The 12,282-nt window shown below is 38.6% G+C and overlaps 1 protein-coding gene across 1 annotated transcript in view; it reads right to left on the reverse strand.

Annotated features, from left to right (window-relative positions):
- Window positions 1-12,282, reverse strand: part of COL5A2 (collagen type V alpha 2 chain) — a 112,243-nt gene that overhangs the window by 3,599 nt on the left and 96,362 nt on the right. The window contains exons 39-52 of the mRNA XM_049815571.1: window positions 11,522-11,629; window positions 11,362-11,415; window positions 11,109-11,162; window positions 9,827-9,988; window positions 9,599-9,706; window positions 8,491-8,598; window positions 8,278-8,331; window positions 7,847-7,954; window positions 7,689-7,742; window positions 6,234-6,341; window positions 5,275-5,328; window positions 4,676-4,783; window positions 2,344-2,635; window positions 1,218-1,405 (exon numbers count right to left, since the gene is read on the reverse strand). Coding sequence (XP_049671528.1) covers window positions 1,218-1,405; window positions 2,344-2,635; window positions 4,676-4,783; window positions 5,275-5,328; window positions 6,234-6,341; window positions 7,689-7,742; window positions 7,847-7,954; window positions 8,278-8,331; window positions 8,491-8,598; window positions 9,599-9,706; window positions 9,827-9,988; window positions 11,109-11,162; window positions 11,362-11,415; window positions 11,522-11,629 — 1,560 coding nt within the window. The remainder of the gene's footprint in view (window positions 1-1,217; window positions 1,406-2,343; window positions 2,636-4,675; window positions 4,784-5,274; window positions 5,329-6,233; window positions 6,342-7,688; window positions 7,743-7,846; window positions 7,955-8,277; window positions 8,332-8,490; window positions 8,599-9,598; window positions 9,707-9,826; window positions 9,989-11,108; window positions 11,163-11,361; window positions 11,416-11,521; window positions 11,630-12,282) is intronic.

The following is a 12,282-nucleotide window of genomic DNA, read 5'->3' on the forward strand; positions in this document are numbered from 1 at the left end:
GAATCATTGCAACATAAAAATATAAGTCAAGAATGACTAACAATGTATACATTTCACTGAAACTGGTGAAGAAAAGAGGAAATCTTATGCATTGACACTGTCATTTTTTACAAAATGTGTTATATCTGTTCAGCAATTGCAGTGCTTATAATTTAGAATCTGTAAGCAGTGCATATGACTATTACAGAGATAATACTATTAGTTTCAAATTTGACAGTGTTTTCAAAAATGAAATATCCTTTCATAGTATCCCTCAAGATAATTTCTTCCTCCAAAGAGCATCTGACTTACAAAACCCCTATGTGTAGCTCTGCAGGCAGCTAAACATCAACCGTGACATCTTGGGACATGGCAAGTTCTCCTGAATTTAATAATAATTGAAAGCATCTCAAAAAAGCAATCAATATCACATCTGTTCTCAACTGTTGAAGTTCCAAACTGTTCTCAGGAATCCAGCTGATAGCAGCATTATTTTTTACACACCAAATACTTATTTTAAAGATATTTAATTACTCCCTATGAAGTAACAATTGAAAATATTTTCTGTGCTTTTGATTCCATGAACTAGGAATAAAAGTGGCAAAAGCTGGTTAATTTATTATATACTTTGCGTAGCATAAACTTCTGTTATTCGGCAGGATCATTAAGCCTACTTTTAGAAGTTACCACAAAGGGAATACACCACAGAAAGCTGAGTGGAATTTTTGTCTGTCTGGAGACTGATGCATTCAGCATGAAGCATTCTGACACATAAGATAACAATCATACTTTCTTTAAAAACAAATTTATAAAGTAAGTTTTGTACTTTTTAGCAGTAAAGAGTTTTCTGAAAGAAAGAGTAGACTTCAATACAGACAAACAGCAGTGATTTAAATCATATATTAGGGTAAAGTACACTTTTTTTAAGGACAAGGATAGTGAGTTACTAAAATAGATTGCTAGAGAAGTTGATGGTTTTGGGATCAAGAGAAATAAATCTTTCCCAGCAGTGGTCTACTTATAGCCAATCCTGCCTTAGATGCACGCACTCCGTTTTGCCCAGCTCTTGTCTGTATTTACTGTATGGTAATAACAACCAATTGAATATAAGCCAGTCAATCAATAGTCATAATGTTCTGACTGTAGCAGAATCTGCTCAGAAGAGCAGATGAATTTCTAAACCAGAAGGAAACAAGTTTCGTAGAAGTCAATTCTTGACGTTAAATGTACGTAGTTACCTGTGATCCCCTGTTCATATCAAGGCCATACCAAATGGGCTTTAAGTCAGATGACCTGCTGGCCCACCATGTTTTACGTGGTATAGTAGACGGGTTTGCAGAAATACAGGTCTCTCCGGTTTCCATGTTGCAGTATACTTTTATAGCATCTTCAACACATCCTTGGTTAGGATCAATCCAATATTCACCTACAAAGAATATAAAATGTGATTCCGTTATATTGTAAAGATTCTTGAAATAACAGGGACTATGTAAGCAAAAGTATGTCACAACAGTACAAAACACAAGGCAAAACAGGCATACGCTTCATGTATCAACCTGATGTGTTTTGATGCGTCCTTCAGGTATACACTATAATGTTGCTTCAAGATATGAGCTGATCTGTATTTCAAATATTTCAAAATAGGGGAATTCAGACTTGAAAGCTGTTTAAGGTTAAGGTCATTGAAATGCATTGCAAAGGTCCTGAGCACTCCAAGTGCATAAAGAACACACAGTGGCTAGAAGACAATTTTCCTCTACACATGACGAACTTATGGCAGCCCCTCCTAAAATCGATGTTGGAAGCAAAGTTTCAGGAAACGGGGCAAAAGCTGGCAAGGCCTGCCACAAACTATCTCTACCTTCCAGTCTGTTCTGATTTATCCACATAAATTAGGGAAACTCCTAAATGGCATGTTAGCACATTACCACCTACGAATTGCCAGCATGAAGCGGCAGCAGAGAATTCTGGATGGAAAGCATTTGCAAGGTCATCAGCCTACAGGTAACATTTTGAGCTAATAGCAAATAAGCAAATAGTCACAACTGGCATACTAATCTATCTCTATCATCATGTAAGTGGTACTCCATAGCGATAACATTTTTAGAAGTAGAATTCCAAGGAAGTCTAAAATATTTCAGAATTTTTTAATAAATACTGAATAAATAAATAAGGGATACATCAGAATATATACTTCACTGGCAAGAAGAAATAATTTTTTGTGAGAAGTTTTCAAGCTCCTAGTGTGAATGTTGATTTAGGCCATCAAAATCTGTATTACTTATTTTTTCCAGTAACCAAGTATAGACTGGAAACAAGACAGCATCATATGGCACATAGAGGAGATGGTGTATTTATACACACCGCTCTTCTTCGATGGGTGGCACAGCTTCAGGTCATCACAAGTCCGTGCTGGGTGTTTCTTTGAACCATCTGGGCTGCGCATAGTCTCAATCTGGCTGCTCAGTGACTTCAGTGTGGCATGGACTCCTGGATCTGTTTTATTATGGTCATCTGGGGCTGCTTCATCTTCAGTAAACTCTGGTAGCGGATCTGCCATAGCATCATCATAGTGTCCCATAATGTCACCAATGGCAGCAGTGAGATGGCCTGGAGGGCCAGGAGGGCCAGGAGGGCCAGGATCACCTGGTGGACCCTAAGGTTAAAAACAAAGGCAATAGAGGCACAGCAGAGTAAATACTGTGCAAAATGACAGCAAAGCCAGCCACTAAAAAAGCAAAACTTCAGGGCCAGCCACCCTAATGCATAGGGAATGTTCAGATACAGATAGACAATTCACATTTCCAGGAACAGGGTTAAGAGATTAGAACTGCATGTGAGGTATTGTCTCTGCTTCATGCCCTCTCTGCCTGTCTTAATACCTTGCTCAAATTTTTCTTACCCCTGATTTCAGACTGGAAAAAGTCACCAAGGAATGGCCTCCTCATTCCATTTTTTTAAGCTATCTGTCCTTCCTTGTTCAAATCCCTCCCTGATAACTTTATTTCTTAAAATTCCCAACAACTGTAAGTGATTTTTAGAGCAATCTAAAATTCCTGCTTCCCCTGTGTCGCCTCAGGCACATTTTCAATTAGTAAAGCCTGAATGGAAAATTTGGCACTAGAAACATCTTTACATTTATCCTGCACAGTGCTGAGCTTTCTGGCCACAAGTATGAGACAGAATCTACATCATCCTTACTTGGCAAAGCAGGTCTTTTCCTGACTAAGTAAATTTTCCCAAATGTTGGGTTGTAAGGTCCTCCTGTCAACCTGAATTGTGATATTTGGGGAGGTAACTGAGTCTTGACACAAAAAATAGCAGTTAATAAACATTTCTCCACCTGCAAGCTTTGCCAGCTCTTCTTTGGCAGCAGGAAGTCTGTAACATACCTTCATTTGAAGTTTGATGCTCTGGTGCATGAGATTGTGTATCAGAACGTGGCATTTCCTTTGAGAGTAGTTACTTCAGAATTCACAACTAGTGTTCCAAACATTTACTACAGAGCACACACCCAAACTAATACACTCTGTGTCTGACAAATGAAATCTTAACTTTTATTTCTTGCTTTTTAATTCCAATTTACAGTTGCATGCAAGCCACCATGGAAAGCAAAACTAAAAGTACTGGTATGATATTGGTATGATATTTCTTGTACTGTCTCATTACACAGATGAAGTATCTGGATATACATTATATTCTTATGCTCTACTGTAGACTTTTCATTCATGTCTTGGTGCCTCGGCAGAAGTGGAGATACCCATAACTGGCAGAAGTTCAAATGAAATAGGGTGCATATTAGCACACGATAAATGCAGGAAGCACCATGTCTTACAAGACAGAAAAATAGCAGAAACTGCCTTCTGTGTCTTGCTCATTATTCTATTCCACCTCTTCCACTTCTTCCCCAAAATAAGCAATACCAGTCTTTTAATATTTCACATGACTGTCCAGATCACCCTTTTCACAAATTTCACAAATCCCTCTAATTTTCTAACTTATCTTCTTTGGGATAGCGTAACGTACATCTTATGACTTAAGGTACCGTGAATTGGTAAATGTGGAATATGCCTGGGACTTTTAGCAAAGGTTTAGGACTTTTTCCAAAATGGACAAACTATTTTTCATTAGCTGCGAATCAGCTCGTGGTTGATGCCTGTAAACCTCAGATCAGGCTGAAGGTCAGCTGAGGTGAGTGTTAGATTTTGGGCTGGCTGTTTGGACTGAAGGATTTCCTTGACACAAGGCATGATGGAGTATGCTGCTGGCAATCAGTCACATGGCTGTTCTAATTCAGTGCCACCTTTGTGGGACTACTGACTTTGAACTGCTGCTAGTTCCAGATACACCAACTGACCTATGCTTAGGCCTGAGATTTTAGGACCCAACTTGCCAAAAAGTCATGTTGAACTGCAGTGCTAGTAGGATCCAGTGAGCTAACTGCAGAAGTAGCCCCAGGCTGGCCTAAGGAGAGCATAGGTGGACGGGACTGGGATTGTCACAGGTCCAGAAGATGAAAAGGAGTAAGAAATGAGCCCTTTCAATACACAGTTACCCTGGCTACTTGTTGGAGAAACTATATCAAATCTTACCATTTCTCTTGAGCTCATGAATGTTTGAGAAAGTGATGCAACGGCTGGTAAAAAATTTCATTATTTGAAGGTAATCTTTTCCCTCCATATTGCCATCAACTCACCTCAGGTCCAGCTTCTCCTACACTCCCTCTAACACCAGGAGGCCCAATTGGCCCAAGAGGACCGGGACTTCCATCTTTGCCAGAAGGACCAACTGGACCTGGAGGACCCTAGACAATATAAGAGAGAGAAGGAATGGATTTTAGCATTTAATAACAAAGTTACACAAAACAGCCTTTTATAAGCAGTATCTTGTATACATGTATACAGACTCAGAGATACACTGTCACTTGGGAACATCCAAGGGAGTCCTGTTTCTCCTTTACTTTTGAGTGAACAACATACATGAGTGTATGAAAGGCAGAGTAGCAAAGCTACCACATATATGGCTTTGCATTAGCTACAGGAAAACTGTCTGTAAAAAGGGACTGTAGCCCTGTAGTTATTCTGATCTGACCTTTTTATCTAGCTATAAACTACACTTATATCATAGCTTTACTGTATTAAACAATGTAATGTCTCTCAGCAAAAGTTAGTAGGGTAATTACCACATGATACTGAAAGTCAATAAAAGCCAGTGAAGTAAGTGTGATGCAGAAATAGAAATCTGATCATGGAAAAAAACCAAGCAAGAAAAACCTTAATCCTGAAACATACTCACCCGCGGACCAAATGGGCCTGGAATGCCAGGACTGCCCTGTTCACCAATAGGACCCTAAACAGAAGAAATTATTGTATCTTTGTGGCATTTAAAGCATATTCCTTTAGTTTTAAAGAATTAGTGTGTGATATACACAATTCTGCATGAATAGGATTATAATATACATGAACAATGGGTAGTACCTTTCCCTCTTATGATTCATTTTCATTCTATTGTTCTCTTTTGTCACAGTGTAACAACTGTAATCACAATTTAGATTAATAGAATTTACTGGTGCTTGGCTATATATAAAGTTGTTTCTGCAGAAAAGCCTTGCTTTCATGACATTTAGAATCAGACTGGCCTACAAAAGAGGAACTGACGTTGTTATGAAGTGCAAAGATGCTTTGGATGCTGGGGTTTTTTTTGTTGACTCTTTTCCTGCATGTTGAAACTTCTAGCTCTTGCATAGGATCAGCAAACAAATGTAAAAAAATTAAGTTTTCCATCTCATTTCCATTCAATCGCTGCTGAAATTATGAAGTTCTTGCAAATATTAGTGAGAGATACTACCACAATCCTCATGGGATTTTGCATTTGACTCCTTGACTGTAAAGAGTTCAAACACTGGCAAAAAGCAGTTCACACTCTAATGTGCCGATCTAAACTATCAACTTTTGTTATCATCTTGTGCTGACAGGTCATAGACTGTCAGTTATCAGTCCCTGTGGACTGGCACAAATAGAACAAGAGTAGAACATGTATCTTGCAAAGCACAGGTTTACCTCATCATGCAGTAGTATTGTAAAACTGCATTACAAATATTAACAAGAACAGATAGCCAGGCCACTCACAAGCACCTTGGGGGGGGGGGGGGGGAAATAATTCGTGTTTGCTTTTTTTCATATTTTAAATAACTGTGTTCCTGATACATTATTTAACTATCAAGGAAATAAAATTATAGTAAAAACAGAACTTACAGGAGGACCAGGAAGACCTTGAAGCCCAGTGAAACCCCTATGTCCTTTCTGGCCCCTATCACCTCGATCTCCATTATCACCTTTGTCACCACGAGGTCCTTGGGGACCCTGTAAATATCAGTGATGAAATTTAAGATTCTGAACTGGAAAAAAACCCACAACAGCAAAACCCCCTCATTTGCTCTTAGGCACTGCACTCAGACCTCATTCACTTCTAAAGCTGGAAAGAAGGTGATTCTGGGGCAGCTCCAAGAATCTGGATTTTTTTACCAAAGAATAAGTAAATAATTACAGAAATCTGTGTTGTGCTTAATTGTAGTTGTGGTAAATTTAGTCTATTTATCTTCATAATACAGTCAAAAAAACCCCTGTAATAATGATACAAAATAATTTATGTAACAAAATTTTTAAGATTAGAAAATTTCTTTGCCTTACTGGGTATGGCAAATAATTTTTGTAGGATGAGATTGAAATATTGCGGAAGTCTCACAGACTCATAATGGCAAAATGCATTTTCAGGATGTCTCACAGACTCATAATGATAAAAAGTATTTTCAGTATGAAATCCTCCATGTTGCATCTTTACTTCTCACAGCTGCTTTCACCTTCACAACTGAAATTACACTCCCTAACTACAGACAACAACGTCCAGGCTCCCCAGTACAAATAGCTTGGTTTTATTACCATCACAATTTCATTCTTGGTATTTTCGATAGTTTCATACTTTTCATACTAATTCAAAAATCATTGGAAAAAATGCCTTCTACTTTCAATTCTATATTTCTCAGCCCAAATTGCATGCTAAATTTCTTAATGCCAGATTCTAAATAGTTTATCAATGGCATCATTATCACCAACTACTCAATAGACTTTTCTTGTCTCTCAAATGACATCTGCTTAGGGACAGAACCACATTCTTTTGAATTTCCCAAGTTTGCAATTATTTTTTTGTTCCAAGCTTGGATTGTAAAAGAGTTATGTAACACAAAAAGATGGGGTTTGTTTGTTTTTCCATTTGGACTGAAGTCAGAATCTCATGGGTTGAATTAAGGCAGTTGCATGAGAACAGGTGATTTTGTTACATTTCTGCCATTTTTATCTAAAGATGTGCCTTTTCCGCATTCATTTCTTTAACCCTTATTTGAATTATCAGACACAGACTCCAGCCATTTGCTAACTTAGGTCCTACCATCATGCAGACGGCAACACGCTCCAAATAAAGAGGCTTCCAAAGCATTTGTTAATTCTCTGCAAAGTATTTTTAAAGTGTAGAAATACTAGTGTATCCAAACAGATTCATACAGCTTTGCAGCTCAGACGACTACTTTCATCCACTTGCAGTCAGAACACTAAAAGTTGAAGCCCTGTTTAGCACTCTGATTTTGGCCTAGTTTCTCATACACTTTCCTGTAAAAAGGATCTCAGATAAAACCATAGTGACCACGGAGAACTTACAGGCAAACCTCTTTTTCCTGCACGACCTGGGGGACCCATTGGACCTCGAGAACCCTATAAAGATTGCATACAGAAGATATGTGAAGCAATGCACAAAAGCATACACAATATTTTTTTGATAAACAAAGTATTAAAAAAAATGAAGAAGTCTCACTTACAGTTTCACCTCTTTGACCTGCATCTCCTGGAGGGCCAACAGGACCTGGAGTTCCTGGACCCCCTGGAGAACCTGGCAGGCCTGCAGGGCCAGGTTCACCACGATCACCCTGCAAAACATAATTTGAACATTATTTATCTAAAGAGGACTGGACTAGACCAAAGCAACAGGACTCTAGCATTGCTAATCTATTTTCTAGCAATTACAATCTACAAAGATGTTCCTTCTGTAGGAACTCAAGTCTGAGTTTGTGGAGACAGGTGTTCTTAGCCAGGTTTCCTCAACTTTGAGAAGTACTACTTATTCAAAGCTGTGATACACTTTCAGAACAAGTTCTGCATTCAAGTTAAGCAAATGAAGAGAAAATCTACAGTAAGTCAATAATAAAATGAAGATTTCCATAAGTGACTTAAGAAAACAATATATACTTACACGTTCTCCAACAGCTCCATCTCGTCCAGGAGTACCGTCATTACCAGCAGGTCCCTAGAGTTATGGAATAAAAACAGAGCTGTCGATTAGCTCTGTAATCTTGCATTTCTGTAAGAAGCACTAGAAAGTTGTTCTCCACCTCCAACTACAAGTCAAGGAGAATAACCACTAGACTGCCTTTTTTTTGGCATGTTACAAGGCTCTAATACTTACTTCTGGACCAGCTTCACCTACAGGTCCAGTGGCACCTGACTGGCCAATAGGTCCTGGGGGACCCTTATCACCAGGTGGCCCCGTGGGACCTTGTTTTCCTGGTGTACCCTGAAAGAGACGAGAAATATCATATCAAAATTTTAATCACAAAACAAAGTACCTGCTGCCTGCAAAACACTACTCATTAATCCAGTCTGGTGTACCATCAACATTTGTAACTTGAAAAAACCTGATAATTAAGGAAAATGTTCTTATAGATTTTTGAGTACATATTAAATATGTATATACTGTGTATTTTTATGCAGTTTAATTGTGTTAGTTGCTTTTGAATAGGATTTTATCGACTAGAACCTGCACTTGAAGTTCATCTATCTAGTAGCAACTCTCTTAAGCACAAACTCCCTTGATAAATCAATATGTCTGATGGCATTATCTGCAATAGGTAAGGTCTTTTCAACTCTGGAAAAATGTAATGCAATTTGAAATAAGTAGCATGATTTATATTTTTTTTCCTCTGTCTCAACACCAACAAAACTTGTTAGCCTGGAATAATTTCTAGCCAACTTTAACTATAAATTGACTTTATGGATCCTGTGGTAATGGCAGATCCTCCATACCATCCCTTTTACTAATAGTCTATTTAATGGCTTCATCTCCTGGATCATTAGGCTTTCCAATAAATATCCATAAATCCTACATGAAAGCAAAGATGGCACAAATGGTAATTCTGAAGACTGTAGTTCACAATTTATGAAATAGCAGTTACGAAGTATTTACTCACATTCAGGTGACCTTTGGGCACCTAAATGAAGAGTGGGGTTGTTTTTTTCAAGGATCTAGTTTTAAGTCAAATAGGAACATTTTAGCCAGAAGTCTTAATGCTATTATCCACTTACTCTTAATTCAGGTTCAGACCTTCCATTATGGCTGAAACAAAATCTCCCACCTCATATTTGCATGAGATTTAGTTATTTACTATTCTTTCTATATTCGCTCCTGCAATCAGAGTTTTCCAACTTTCTCCTTGTGCTATGGGACACTATGCTCAGAATTCCACAATGATGAGAACGCCCAAGCTGGTGGCATTACTGGCTTGGTCGTTACTTACTGCAGGACCCGGCAGCCCTGGCATGCCTCTTTCCCCTCGCTGTCCTGGCATACCAACAATACCTCTTTGACCGGTAGTTCCTGCTGGACCAGGGGGGCCATCCGGGCCCTGAAATCCACAAAGGATAAAACAACGTTACTATCATTTCAGTGGCAATAAATATAAGTAACAATGAGACCAAGCCTAGAGTCGGCCTAGGGAGATTTTGTAACATCAACCAGGACGTACCGGCTGCCCATCTTCCCCCGCATCACCCTTGTCTCCAGGACCACCAGGAGGCCCAGCTGGCCCTCGATCTCCCACACGGCCATGAGAACCGGGATCACCACGAAGACCTGGGGGACCTTCTTTTCCTGGCTCACCAATAGGCCCCGCAGGCCCTGGAGCTCCCTTAGAAAATTAAAACACCTCATTACAATGGACCCTTTTCTGATCAGGACAATTAAATTCTAAGGACTGTGTTTTGATTAACTATAAATATGCATAGTCTCTAAGGAAGGCCCAAAGCGTGAATGAGCTAAGAGCTATTATCTCATTTATAATCAAAGGGATTAAATAAACATCTCATCAAATTATGTCCAAGCTCCACACCCTACCTCCCCCACCCCCCCCAAGTTTGCATTTCCAAACTCCCTCCTTTAAAAGACACTCTTTTTTTTGTTTCTCTCTTCTTTGCTTTTCTTGGTTTTTTACCTCAGGTGTACAACTACTGCTAGAAAACTCACTCTTGCCCATTCTTTCCAATATCATCAAGCTAAAGTCCATATTCAAACTTTTCATTCACATGGTACAAATTAGTGTTTTAACGGACCTTTGTTCATTTCACAAATACTTTTAAAAGACTTCACATGTATATTACGTTTTCCATAAACTTCATTTTTTGATAAACTCACGACTGCAAGTTATTTTTCCCATCAAAACATTGAAAGGCATATGAAGAAAGTAACACAGTTCTCTGTGTGGAGTTGAATCCTCACTTGTTGATCCACAACTAATTCTATTTTCTTCTTTTTTTTTTTTTTTTTTTTTTTTTTAGTGTTTCTGAAAATGTTTAGCTGTAAGAGATTTTGCGGTTTTATTTTAATGGATGAGTAACCCGACTGATGAGATAGCCTGGCAGAGGCCTCTTCCTTTTCCAAAAATGTCCTAACTTCAGTCACCACTGAAGAGACAAAAAAAATAAAAAGTACAGAAAGATATAGATTGTTGTTTTGTTCCTGTAAGCAATTGAGTCATTAGAGCAGCTTGAACAGCTCAAAGCCTACTTAATCCAGTGAAAAGTGTTGCACTGATTTGGACACACCAGCACTGGATCAAGCCTAAGACTAATGAGTTTTATTTAACAAAGCCGGATGTAAGCATGCAGTCACAGAATTCAGCGCTGACAACTGTTCTCTTCTATTGCCTCAGGCCATAAACACTGCTTCACCTTTTCTGCTTTAATTAGTCTTCATGTTTTCAATGACCAGTTTATAAAACACACCTATTAGGAATATGACAATTGACTTACAGTAGGTCCTGGAGGCCCAACTCTTCCAGCAGATCCTGGGAATCCAGTAGCACCCTAAGAAACATTTTAATGCCAACTTTATCGAAAGAAATACAGCACTGGTTACCTCAAATGTTCTCAGCTGTATTAGTGAGCAAATGTTATAATTACAGACTGTGAAAAACAAGCTGAGATGAGGAATGATACACACATTACATAAAATTTCAGTATTAGATTTTCTTCAGTCAGGTCATAAAAAATAAAATATACTTACGGGTGGACCCTGAGTTCCTCTGCCACCTTTCAGACCAGGAACACCTGGAGGACCCTAAAAGGAACAGAGGAAGAGAAGGGTGATAGTGAACAACCAGAACATTTAAATAAGCAAGATCAGCCTATGCCACCAGTTCTCTGAAGGTGTTATTTATACTTACCGGTGGACCAGGAGACCCAGCAAGACCCTGTGGTCCTGGAGATCCAGCATCTCCTTTCTGTCCAGGTTCTCCAGGTTCACCTTTCACACCTGGCTGACCATCAGGGCCCTATAAGAAATATTGAGAAGAGACATCAGGTCAGAGAATACCAAATCTTTCCAGCCTAACAAAGTAATTTTGTAGGGAACTTCTAGAAGGCAAAAAATAACAGGAGAACAAATCAGCCCAGAAAACACTGCATTTGCTTAACAGTTCAGTTCAAGAGAACTGTAACAGTTCAGCACAGTCTTTAGAAGATCACAGATGAGATTTTCTGAACAGTCTGTGAAGTCAGTATTTCCATTTAAAATATTTGCTTGTCTACGTCACATTTTTCTTTTCTTTAGATTTTCTATTATTATCAGCAGCTATTACATACCTAAAAGCAAAACAGACTGAACAAACATTGTCTTTTCTTGTTTTTCCTACTAAGGGAAGCAGATGCCTGACTCTTTGTGGAAGGTCTAAACCAATACTTAGGCTGTGGGAAAGTTCAGGGTATTAACTGGAAAACTCACAAACCTTCCATTTGGTCTATCAACTCATTCCAGCCTTTGCTACTCATGATGCAAATCGTTTCTACCTTCAGTAGATGACACCTTTTTAATTTGCCTCATTTTAATCTCAAAGGAGCAACATAGCATATTCATGAAAATATGAAATCTGGTGAACAATTACATAATCTTATCAACAAAATCACTTTTCAACTGTCTAGGGTATTT

This window comes from Accipiter gentilis, chromosome 1, assembly GCF_929443795.1.
Source record: "Accipiter gentilis chromosome 1, bAccGen1.1, whole genome shotgun sequence".
Lineage (NCBI taxonomy): Eukaryota > Metazoa > Chordata > Aves > Accipitriformes > Accipitridae > Astur > Astur gentilis.